The 13,272-nt window shown below is 35.9% G+C and overlaps 1 protein-coding gene across 1 annotated transcript; it reads right to left on the bottom strand.

Annotated features, from left to right (window-relative positions):
• Positions 1 to 10,562: 10,562 nt before the first annotated feature.
• LOC124635745 (leucine-rich repeat-containing protein 24-like) lies at positions 10,563 to 12,834 on the bottom strand. The gene has a single exon (XM_047171697.1). The coding sequence runs from the start codon at positions 12,825 to 12,827 to the stop codon at positions 11,085 to 11,087; it is 1,743 nt and encodes a 580-aa protein (XP_047027653.1). The 5' UTR covers positions 12,828 to 12,834; the 3' UTR covers positions 10,563 to 11,084.
• Positions 12,835 to 13,272: the final 438 nt, after the last annotated feature.

Genomic DNA, 13,272 nt, shown 5'->3' with positions numbered 1-13,272 from the left:
AAAAACAAACATTGCATTGGGGTTGAAAATGCAGCAATGCACAAATAGTATTTTCCATTCTTTAGCTTGCTTTCATTTCACTAAGATTTTCTCGTATTATTTACAACTATAAAATTGATATGTTATACATTATCTTTCTGTAAATGCTAAAAATCATATCCACCACAACTGTTTTTGTTCACAGGTATATGTATTTCTAAAGCTAGATTGTAAACTATTATGTAATAGAAGCAGTGAGAATGACAGTCATAACAAAACAAGATAAAATGCATTTTATGAAGAGTGTGATACGTGACTTAGAAAAGTGTAACAACGAATGCACGCTACCTCGAAAAACTTAACGCCGTAGCCATGCGAACTCGAATAACGAAATTTCTAATTCACCTATACGAAACACTTAACAAAGAATGCACGCTACCTCGAAAAACTTAACGCCCCGTAGCCATGTGATTTCGAATAACTAAACCTCTAAAAATCATCGAAGTCTTTATTCATATAACAATCAACCAAATCAAACATTAAAAAAAAAAATGTCATATTATGTGTCAATCAATTATATTTTTCCTTAGAGGGTACATGGAATACAATATTAGCTGTATAACCAGTTCTTATAATACTTGTTATGGGAATTGCGGTCAGCGATGATGGCGCACTTACAATTTCTAATATCTAAAAAGAATAAAAGACTACTACACGAAGGATATTTGTTTACTTTAGACAGACGTTTAAATACAAAATGTTATTGGCAGTGTGTAAAAAAAGTGGGCATACTGTTGTGGATCGCGAATAATAACTCAGGTAAGAAGTTATTTATTAAGTACTAGCTTCTGCCAGCGACTTCGTCCGCGTTAGAGTCGGACTTTGTGCAAAGAGAGGAAGAAATAATAAACACCAGCCCCTCCAATTATCTAAATCTATGCGTACTTACTGCTACTTTAAGTAATAAAATGTAAACTATTAATAATTTGTAATTTGAACGAATATTTAAACACAAAAATAACTAATAGGTACCAACCTATTTTATAAAATAACAACAAAAGAAAGTTAAAAATAAATTATTTAAAACCTAAAAGTCGCGCAATAAGGTTGAACGCTCTGAACGTCTATTCGCATCAATCGCATCAACAGCCAAATATTGTATGAAGCTCGCGCAGCCACCGCGCCGCGAGTCGCGTCGAGCGCGGCGACCGTTGCACAAAAATGATCCTTATAGCGTACGTGATTCAGTATTCGCGCGCGATGGCTTATTACCGTTTATCATGTATAACTTTGGTGTTTCTTTACCGATTTAAATCATTCTTTTTTTAATTAATAGATAATACTATTAACTATGTTTAATTAGTGTGAGTGAGAGTGTTATAAACGAAATAGTAGACAAATATAATCAGAAAGCTCCGAACTGCTAAGCTACCGAGAGTTTTACGTGTTATTGTGAGTGAACCATAAAAGATAGACATATGCTGCCATGGGATATTTTTTACATAATTTTATGAAGAATATTTCCGTCGTACATGGTTTCTGTGTAGCTGTAACCATTAAGGCTGCACACGCGACGGAAGCTTAAAAAATGGAGTAACTTCTCCCGTTTTCCCAACATTTACCTTCACTGCTCTGCTCCTATTGATCGTAGCGTGATGGAAAGTATCCTATAACCTGCCCAGGAGTATGAAGAATATTTATGCCAAGTTTCATTAAAATCCGTCCAGTAGTTTTTGTTTCCATAACGAACATACAGACAGACAGACAGACAGACAGACAGACAGACAGACAGACAAAAATTTTATTGATTGCATTTTTGGCATCAGTATCGATCACTAATCACCCTCTAATAGTTATTTTGGAAATATATTCAATGTACAGAATTGACCTCTCTACAGATTTATTATAAGTATAGATTGTACATTCAAGTTTTTTTTTTATCTAACCTATATTATTCCACTGCTGGACAAAGCCTCATAGTCTTCCACAGTTCCCTTTGTGGCGCCTTCTCTTGCCAATCTTCCGTAAAAGCCTGTAAGTCGTCCCGCCAGCGTTTTCTAGGCCTCCCTCGGTGACGACGCCCATCTTCCGGTACCCACTGCGTGACGACTCTAGTCCATCTGTCCTAATGCATTCTACATACGTGACCCGCTCAATCCCACTTAAGCTCAGCAGACTTACCCACGTCGGTGACTCCTGTTTTGGAGCGTATTGTGGTGTTGCGTATTCGGTCGCTGAGTTTGATACCCAACACGCTACGCTCCATCACTCTTTGGCAAACCTTGAGTAAAAATACATTAAGTGTTTTGTAAAGGTAGTCCGGTTTTATAATTTTGTATTGTAATTGTATTAATATCAGTAATTAATTGCAGGAAAACAACAGCGGGGTTGAGGAAATAATAAAATACAATAATGAGCATTGTCACAGTCCTGAACCTTTTTTTTTTTCGAGAGGGCAACACCGGTGATAAGTCGTGAAAAAACGGCTCGCCGTAATATTATTTCTAAAAATATATATTAGTGTGTAAATCTAGCCTAAAATTCATTTATTATTGTGAAATAACATAAACAAGTGTTGCTTATAGTGTAGTTCATGTGTTTTTTGTCGTAAATTTTGAAAATACGAAGAAAACATTACTCGGTGAACCAGCTGTCAAACGGACGGATTTGAAATCTTCAAATAAACTGGGGAGTATTGTGTTTTACCTGTATTATATTACTGTGTCTCTATGTTTGTACACTAAACAATACATAATACACTGCTCATTGTTATGAGCAACGTCCATACACACACATCGGCTAATTTACTGTCTCCTTCTGCTTGACAATATTGTGGAAGCAGAATCGACGACGTTAACGTTCGCCCCAGACACACATTCACTACAAAATCTACTACACAAAAGTTACTTTATAACATCCTTTTCATATTAACCTAATTTCAAACTCAAATCAAATACATATTATGTAATCTATTGTTTACATTTCTGTCCCTGCAATTTTATTCTTACAACTAAATTTCCTAGTCAGTTTTTCTATATTGTTTTGTAAGCAACTTATTATCTTTAATCATAGTAGTATAGTGATACATATTTATATTTCTCAATAATCTGTTAAACTTTTTATTTGTTTTTAAATCACCCTACCCTGTTTACTTAATATTTTTCCTTCTGTTTGTTTTAATTATTAATCTTTTTCGTTTTACTCATTTCTAATCTTCATTGCAGTTATAGGTACTTATGATCACCCCCTGATTTTGTCCTAAAAGACATAGTTTTCAGCCACTTAGCTGTATACTTTCACATTTCAGATTAAATTGAGAAAGTATCAACAAAATGACGACACGCAGAGCCACAGCTATCAAAGACTTAGAAGACAAGCTGAGAGCCACCCTGAACGATCTGGAGTCCTCCAAAAAACTTTGCAACCAGCTGCTGCAGGAGAGGGAAGACAGCGAGGTGGAAGTTAAGAACGTTGTTGACAAAAACACTGTTTTGAAGAATGACCTGGCTGAGCTGCATATCCAGCACATGGACCTCCTCGACCAACACAACCACCTTCAGCAAACGGTGTCATCATTACATGAATGCAGTGAAACGCACCATCTTACATTGAAGCGTATAACTGATTTAGAGCTGGAGTTATGTGAGGCCTACAAGACAATATCTTTGTACGAGTCTGCCAAAGCTAGGGATCAGACATCCGAGACCCTCAACCTGTTCACTGAGTTGGTAGGAAGCTCCACAGCAGCGTGCAGCTCGGCTGAAATTATAGATTTGACTGGGGATGTTACCATAATGCAATGTCCATTAGTTTTAAGTAAAAATAAACTCAAGAAATACATTAAATGTAAAAAAATTATCAGAAAGTACCGTACTGTAAGGAAACAGAATAAGGTGAACAACTGTATGCACCTTAGGAGAGAACGTGTGAATCTAGTACAGCAGTTAAATACTTGTTCCCTTGAACTTGAACAGTGCAGAGCTACCTATGACCTGGACATACAGCAGTTACACGACCAGCTAACCGTCAAAGAAAAATTGCTTTCATACATCTTCAGTAAATATGAGGATTGTCAAAAGGAACTAAGTGCCCGCTTGCAGCAGGCCGGTGAGCTAGTGGACCTGGTGAAATATAGTGCAGAGAAGTATGAGGCATTGGTAAACAATCTCTCCTCCAACTGTACACAACCTGACACACTGCCTGAACCCCGGCTTGCAGCTAATCTGCCAGAACCCCCTCAGTCCGTTGAGGGCTCCTCTAACATCAAGCAATTTAATTCAATTTTATTCACAGACAGGTTTGGTAAAGGTATAGGCTCCTACATTCAACACTCACTCTCTAAATCACACATTGTAACTAGTCACTGCTACCCTGATTTACATTTCAATTATATAATAAAAAACATAATTAATACTCAGTTCGATGCTAACTCCACATTAATTCTTTTAATAGGTGATAGTCTTGATTTAACTAAAAGTGACATTGCAAATGGTATCAATGCCCTAATAAAACTCGATCTGAAAAATATTATACTTTGTGCATTACCATATTCAGATTGCTCTTCAGACAAACAAAATAAGTATGTTCATAGTTTGAACAATTTCTTGTACACTCTGACATGTTGTCATAGCGACAAATTATTGTTTTTTGACACTAACAAGTTTGTTAGTGATTTTTATTTAACAAGGGAATGTATGTATTTTCCTAATAAATATAAAGATGTGATTGCTTCTTTGTTAGCATATAATATTAACAGTGTCATAGATAACAATATGACAAAACCTAGAATAAGCGACGAATCAGTATTGTCTAGTTTACCTAACAATACGGTGATTGAATATTTAAACTAGCTCCTGAGACAATAGAAAAGCATTGTAGTAACCTTATTCTCTTTCATCAGAATATAAACCGCTTTTCTGGCAAAATTTTAGATATTGAATTATTAATTGATAAATATTCTATTGATATAATATGTCTTTGCGAGACATGGTTAAAGCCTGATAAAATGTCATTTAATGTAAATAATTTTGTGGTTGCCAGTGTGTTTAACAGAGTTTCAGCTGAGGGTGGAGGTACAATAATCTTATCTAAAAGTAATTTAAAATTTAAAAACAGATTAGACATTAGCTCTGGCTCTGTTGATCGCGTCTGCGAGGTAGCATGTGCAGAGATAGAAAGCCATATAATATTATGCGTATATAGACCACCAGCATCAAATTTTTCTTTATTCCTCATTCATATGGAAGATATTCTCTCAAAAGTTTTTAAAAGTAATAAATTAGTCTATATTTGTGGTGATTTTAACATAGATCTTTTGTCTGAATCATCTGATAAATGTAACCTTTTAGCGTTATTTAATTCATTTAATCTAAATTATTTGTTTAATGATCCTACTAGAATTACGGCTACTTCCAGTACCTGTATTGATAATATATTTACTAATAACAGTAATATTGAACATTCTTCCTTAATATCTGGTGTACGGTCGGACCACAAAGGTCAGCTTGTTAGTTTTAAAGCGAATAAAATAAATTCATTAAATAAGAAAATTACCTTTAGACCATTGAACAAAAAAACTTTGCAAAAATTTAAAGATAATACTTCGGATAAATTAAATTGTATTAACATAGACTGTAAAAAGCCAAATAAACTATTTAAACATTTATTTAATACACTCTGTCTGGAACTTAATAAGTCATGTCCGAAAAAAACTATTGAAATCACTCACAAATTTAAATTCAGTGAATGGTCTACTAAAGGGATTAGGATAAGTAGGGATGTCTTATATAACTTGTACCACGAAAGGTCATTGACTTCTGATCCATCTTTTCACGATTATGTAAGAAACTACTCGAAGATATTTAAAAAGGTATGTATTCTTGCTAAATCGAAATCAATTAGTAATAAAATAGCCAAATCAGACAATAAAATAAAAACGGTCTGGAATATTATAAACGTTGAAACTGGCCAAACCAAAATGCGGGATGCTGACCCGCGGTTAGTTATTGATAATGCTGTTATCTCAGATAAGGTAGAGGTTGCCAATGCTTTTGACACCTTTTTTTCAAACATTCCCGTAGAGGTTACCAAGTCCCTTAATTCATCTTCGATATTAGCTGAGTCGTTACTTCGACAAAACTTCAGTAGAAATGTACCTAGTTTTAAATTTCAATGTGTTTCTGATTACACGATTAAAAGAGCATTCAAGTCTTTAAATCTAAAAAAGACTGAGGACTTATGGGGCTTTTCTGTCACAGTCATTAATTCCATTATTGAGAGTGTTGCCCCAATACTTAGTGAAATTTTTAACCTTTGCATTGACAACGGTATCTTCCCTGACTTGATGAAACTCAGCAAAATTATTCCTATCTTTAAATCAGGCTGTAAGAAAAACCCTTCCAACTACAGACCTATTTCAATCCTTCCAGCCTTTAGTAAAATCTTCGAAAGGATCATGTTAGATCAGATGTTAAGACATTTTAATTTAAACACCATATTTCATGACCGCCAGTACGGCTTCACAAAGGGTAGGTCCACCACTGACGCAAGTGCAAGATTGATCACCCAAATCTTAAACGCCTGGGAAGATTCGCGGGATGCTGTGGGCATCTTCTGCGACCTTTCTAAGGCGTTCGATTGCGTTGACCACGACACTCTCATTTGTAAGCTGAACCACTACGGAATTCGTGGTAAAGCTCTCGCGCTCGTCCTTTCCTATCTATCAAATAGACAGCAAGTAGTGGACATAAGTGGCTCAACTTCATCTGGGTCATTAGTAAAAATGGGCGTGCCGCAGGGCTCAATTTTAGGTCCTTTTTTATTCTTAGCTTATATAAATGATCTCCCGTATATGATGTCTGAGATCTCTGACATTATTTTATTTGCTGATGACACTTCCCTTGTCTTCAAAATTAACAGAAAGGAATCTAGTCCCATAAACGTAAACGATAGCTTGGTTATTCTGAGCAAGTGGTTTGCCGCGAATAACTTGCTTCTTAATTCTTCTAAAACGAAATGTATTAAATTCTCTTTACCTAATGTAACACCAGTAGGGCTCAATATCGTTCTGGACGATAATAAGTTAGATGTTATTAAGCAAACCGTCTTCCTGGGCATCACCATAGACTCTAAATTGCAATGGGGTGCTCACATCTCAGCAATGTCAAAAAGGCTGAGTTCCGCAGCTTATGCAGTCAGAAAAATAAGACAGATTACTGACGTTGCTACTGCTAGGCTCGTGTATTTTGCTTACTTCCATAGTATTATGTCCTACGGTATTTTATTGTGGGGGGCAGCGGCGGACGTAAATTCAATATTTGTACTCCAGAAAAGGGCAGTTCGTGCAATTTATGGCCTCGGCCCTCGCGAGTCATTGAGAGAATTATTTAAAGAAATTGAAATACTTACACTTCCTTCTCTTTACATTCTTGAAAATATAATGTTCGTACGCAAAAACTTAAATCAATTTATTGTTAAAAGTGATATACATTCGATTAATACAAGAAACAAGCACAAACTAGTAGTTCCGAGATTCAGATTAACGAAATCGAATAAATCGTTTTTAGGGAACTGTGTCCGTTTTTACAACAAGCTGCCTAAGTGTGTAACCGATCTCACGGATATAAAATTTAAGAACACTGTAAAATCCACCCTCATTAAAAAAGCTTATTATAAAATTCAAGACTTCGTTGACGATAAAGATATTATATGGCGATAACTCATCTCTCCATGTGTGGCTTCCCTGGCAATTAAACGTCTTTTTCTTTTCTCTTTGGATTGTATAGATTTACTGTTTACCTTTCAGTTGCATTGTATAATTTTATCAGCTTACTATTGTTATGTAATAGAATGTTTGTGACAATATTACTTTTTAAAAGAGTGTCTATGGAGTTTCTTGCCGGCTCTTCTCCATGAGACCAACTTTTTGGAACCGTGCAACTAATTTGACGTTTCATAAGAGCCTGCAAAGGCCTATTTGAAATAAAAACAATTTGATTTTGATTTTGATTTTGAACCAGAAGTAATAGATGACTTAAAATTGAGAGCTAGATTGAAAAGACGAGCGAAGAATAGTATGGACGGACCGGCACAGGTAATACAGGCAGCGATTCAAGATATTCCTAGTGGAAGTGCCCCCTACTTACCTAGTATAAATGCGATGAGAATGGTGGTAAATAGAACAAGAATGATTGGTGTTCCTACATCTCCAAAAAAACTCCATAATCTAGTCATTCCAAATAAATACAGTAATTTTCTGCTGGCTCACTACAGTACTGAAGAAGATTGTATTTTATTGTTTGGTACGTCAGAAAATATAAGGCTTCTCCAGCTGTCACAATTTTGGATCTTAGATGGTACATTTCGTACCTGTCCAACAGTTTTTTATCAAAGAAGACGGATCAAAATTGCCCCACGTCCTATAACAATGTGACGTATCTCAAAAAAAAGATAAAAATGTTTAAAAAAATATGGCATACTCTCCAATTCATTTTTTTACACCTTCATACGAAAAAAATGCTTTAAAAATTGTTCAGGCGCTGTTATGAAAACATCGTTCATAGGACTATTTATGGACTATTTTATTACATTATTTTTTGTTTTGATAGGGTATACCTCACAAATGGTCCCATAATCATCAGGTCAGGATCTGATGATGGAAACCCTGAGAAATCCAGGACAACTTTTGAAAGTTGTAGGCATGCGCAGGATAAAAACTTGACTATAAGGTGTACGTCTTATAACAATATGCAACAGTGAAGGTTTGAAGCTGACTTGATGATGGAGACCAGAGAAGGGCGAGGGAACTGGACAACTGAATATGTGAACTGCCTCGTGTTTGGGCTTATATTATTCGTATTGATAAGAACTTTCCACTTATGCGGATAGTGACAACTGTGCTTGTCACTGAAAAGCCAAAAATAATAAAAAAACTTTTTGCGATAAAAAAACTTCCAAAAACACTGAAAAGCAAAAAAAAAACTAGTCTTAGGAGCATCGGCCTAGAAGTCGTTGGTGAAATAAACTTAGGTACATCCATTAGACACCGACTTCTGAGGTAATTTAAATATTTTGCTGTCGATTTCCCTCGACCTTCTCTGGTCTCCATCGTCGGGTCAGCTCCAAACCTTCACTGTTGCAAAGGTCTATTCAATACAAATAATATGAGCCCAAACACGAGGTAGTTTACATATTCAGTTGTCGAGTTCCCTCGACCTTCTTTCGTCTCCATCATCAGGTCAGCTCCAAACCTTTACTGTTGCATATTGTTATAAGACATACACCTTATAGTCAAGTTTTTATCCTGCGCATGCCTACAACTTTCAAAAGTTGTCCTGGATTTCTCAGGGTTTCCATCATCAGATCCGGATCTGATGAATATGGGACCACCTGTGAGGTATACCCTATCAAACAAAAAAATAATTTAATAAAATAGTCCATAAATAGTCCTATGAACGATGTTTTCATAATAGCGCCTGAACAATTTTTAAAGCATTTTTTTCGTATGAAGGTGTAAAAAAAATGAATTGGAGAGTATGCCATATATTTTTAAACATTTTTATCTTTTTTTTGAGATACGTCACATTGTTATAGGACGTGGGGCAATTTTGTATGGATTGTGATCCGTCTTCTTTATACGGTGCACGGATCAATTGGATTGCACGATACCGTGCAAAAGGTGGTACCATTGGTGTTTGGGCTCCTGTCCAACAAAAATAAGAGAATCTATTGTTTATTTTTTGAGCTACTCAAGTCGCGAGCATCTCAATTTGGAACCAATTTGCAACCTGACGTAGTAATTACAGACTTCGAGAAGGCGTCAATAAATGCGGTGAAGCAAGTGTTTCCTGAAACTAAACACAAGTGTTGTTATTTCCATCTGGCTCAAAATATTTGGAAGCATATCCAGTCTACTGGTCTCTCCAAACAATACTCAGAATCGACATCTTTCGCTCACAAAATGCGCCAATTGGCCGCGTTAGCCTTTTTAAAACCAGATGAGATACCTGAGGCTTTTGAAATACTAAAAGAAAAAGTATTACCCAAGGATGCAAGGAAAGTCATTGATTGGTTTTCCAAATACTACGTCAATGGTACTTATAAGAAAAGGACTACTCAAAACCTCGGATCATTAAAGACAAACTTGCACAAAGTGCCTCCTTTGTTTCCGCCTGACATATGGCCGGTGAATAGCTCGATAGGAACCACTGTTCCAATTACACAAAATGAGGTGGAATCATGGCACCACCGCTGGAACACCCTATTGGGCAGAAAGAAATGGAATTTATGTAAGACCATTGAAGAATTAAACAAGGAACAAAAACATACAGAATTAATAGTTGAAAAATTAAATTCGCAGTCTCAAAAAACCAAAAGATCAAAGAAAAAAGAAAATAGGGAAGAAAAAATAAAAAACATTTGGAAAAAAAGGAAACTATGGACTTAACCACATTTTTAAATGGCCTTGCATACTTGTGCTATTTTAAACGTTAACTGTTTTTTTTAATGTTCAATTTGGTTGGTTATATTGTCATGAAAAATATAATTATTTGGTTGATTGACACATAATATGACATTAATTTTGATTTTAATGTTTGATTTGGTTGATTGTTATATGAATAAAGACTTTTTACGATGATTTTTAGAGGTTTAGTTATTCGAGATCACATGGCTACGGCGTTAAGTTTTTCGAGGTAGCGTGCATTCGTTGTTAAGTGTTTCGTATTCGTAAACTTACGGGGACGTGATATTCGGTGTTACACTTTTCTAAGTCACGTATCACACTCTTTTATGAACAACAATAATGATAAACTGCAGCCTAATAAAATATTAAAGATTAATTATTTACACACATCACAAATATTGTGTTAAAAATAGTAAGCATAACTTCAGTCATCACATCATCACAAAAATACCATAAAAAACAGTCGTATGAAATAACAAACAATAACTCGGTTTTATTACGATTATTAAAATGAAGCTTCTTTATCAGTGGAATGAAACAGGGTTAGCAAAATGTGCTGATTTCATGGTTCCTAATCTGCTGGTCTCAGTTCTATCACAAATACACACCTTAATTTTGAAAAAAAAAAAAAAACATTTGAAACTTACAAAGCGGTAAATTCAGTAGAAAAGGTTGACAGAGGAACATTCAAAGGTTCTTTGTCATTATTTTTGTCACCATTTGCCCCTGGAAGTGACCATGTTGAGCTACCAGCGGCTGTAATCCTAGGTCCCATGTTATCATAAGCAGATTTTAGGAAACAAGTCCTACTTCTTCTGGGTAGGGTGGCACCACCTCCCAAGAGGTCTGGATACTCGTCACTATGCCCGGCAACTTGGACAGAAATAAATATATTACCATAAGGAGCAGGTAATGCAAATTCAGCAGGAGGTGGAGGAAACGAACCAGGTGGGCCTTCTATCGTAATTTGTACAGGCTCTAAGCATCTGGCATCATCAGATTCCATAGAAATGGATCTGTCGAGCATTTCAAAGCCATATGACGATCCTAAATCTCCACTTGTTCTATCACAACTAACAGCTAAAGAAGTATCTAATAATTTCTTTTCTTGATCGGTAAAACTTCTACTTGGTGGCACTCTTCGACGCTTTGTTTTCCAGCAAACGCATGCTGCTATAAAGCCTCCTGTGGTCATGGTAAGCAATGAACCTCCTATTAAAAAAAAGGTCGAGTAATTAGGCGCTACTCTTGCTGTTGCTGTTCTAGCTTTAGGCAGAAATAGTGTTACATAAGAATTCGCTTCTCCAACAGGACTTTTAGCCCTACATTTCCACTCTCCCGCTAAATCACTAGTTACATTCGTAATAGTCAAATTAATCCACTGTGCACTTTTATTTAAGAAGTCATCGTTATATTCGTCAAAATTGTCTAACTGGAATTTGTTGATTATAATATCACTGTGTTTTTCGCTACTATTATTTATTTCTACATGACGAAAAGTCCATGTTACTATAGGTTTAGGGTCACCTCTTACAAAACATCCAAAAGATATTTCAGCCCCTGCCTCAGTTCTAATAACCATGGGTGATGTGGTTGCAGACGGTGGGCATATAAAATCTTCCCTTTTTAAAGCTCTCCATGAAGTATACGTCTTTTTCTCTGGACCTCCGCAAAAAACTTCTTCGTTACCTAAATTACTGTTTAGAAACCAATCGTGAAATTCTCGTAGTCGACAATCACAGTACCAAGGATTGTCAGACAGTGTTAGGGTTTTAAGTACCGGCAAATTAAATGTATCTTGGTGAAGATGTGATAGTAAATTTTGGTGTATATTGACTGTTTCCAGAGCTTGAAGATTCATAAAAGCAAACGGATGGACTTTGCGAAGCTGACATCGTGATATTTCCAGCTTTTTTAAATGTTTCAACGGAGGAAATTGCTCCGCAACTAGGACACTTAATGGGTTATCATTGAGGATCAACAACCTCAAGCGTTCTGCTCCTTTGAACGTGTCAGGTGATAGCTGCAGAAGTTGATTCTGGGACAAATCCAGCTCTATTAATATTCGTAGTTCTCGAAAAGCATTTGCATGTAGTGACTGTAGATTTGTTGAACTGAGATTTAATCTCTGCAGATTTAACAGTTCTATGTTTGAAAAGGCGTCTTCTTCTAGCCTTTTTAAAGGATTTCCGTGGAGATCTAAAACTTGGATGTCTGCTGCTAACTTTGGAAGCTGTCTCAAGCCTGCTGATACGCATGATGCTGTTTTCTTTCCTGAAGACCATTTGCAGTGACATTCTGTTATGTGAGCGCAGTTGAGCCAATCGCTTCCAGCTTGTGCGAGGACGACAATGAATGTTAGATATCCACACCATGCCCGAATCATATCAGTCTGGCTTATGTTTACCTGAAAAGAAGAAAAAATAAATTAAAAACGACGCACTGAAGAAAGATACATTTTCGCGGAATTGAGATTTTATAAGAAGTGGTGGTTATTTTTTTGTATTACAATCAATCCCACCATAAAAGCCCGTATCACATTAATCAAAATGTTAAAACATTCCAGCATCAGATGTGGGAAACACCCTCTTCCATTTTGACTTCAGATTGGAACTTCAAGTTAGATTAAGGCCATTCAATGCGGGCCGCTTACAAAATAGTAAAACCTCATGATCAGATAATACGGCAACTTGTACGCAAATCAACATATTATTTGTTTTGTGGATTGGGTTGTTTTACGCCGTTGCGATCTTTAATATATGTAAAGATTATTTAGTTGGTGTAAGATATTTCACCTCTATGGTTTTATTTTCTTTATATCTTAAATACAA

The sequence above is a fragment of the Helicoverpa zea genome, chromosome 13, assembly GCF_022581195.2.
Source record: "Helicoverpa zea isolate HzStark_Cry1AcR chromosome 13, ilHelZeax1.1, whole genome shotgun sequence".
In the NCBI taxonomy this organism is placed as follows: domain Eukaryota; kingdom Metazoa; phylum Arthropoda; class Insecta; order Lepidoptera; family Noctuidae; genus Helicoverpa; species Helicoverpa zea.
The sequence above is the reverse complement of the archived record's forward strand: the minus strand, read 5'-3'. Positions and strand labels throughout refer to the sequence as shown.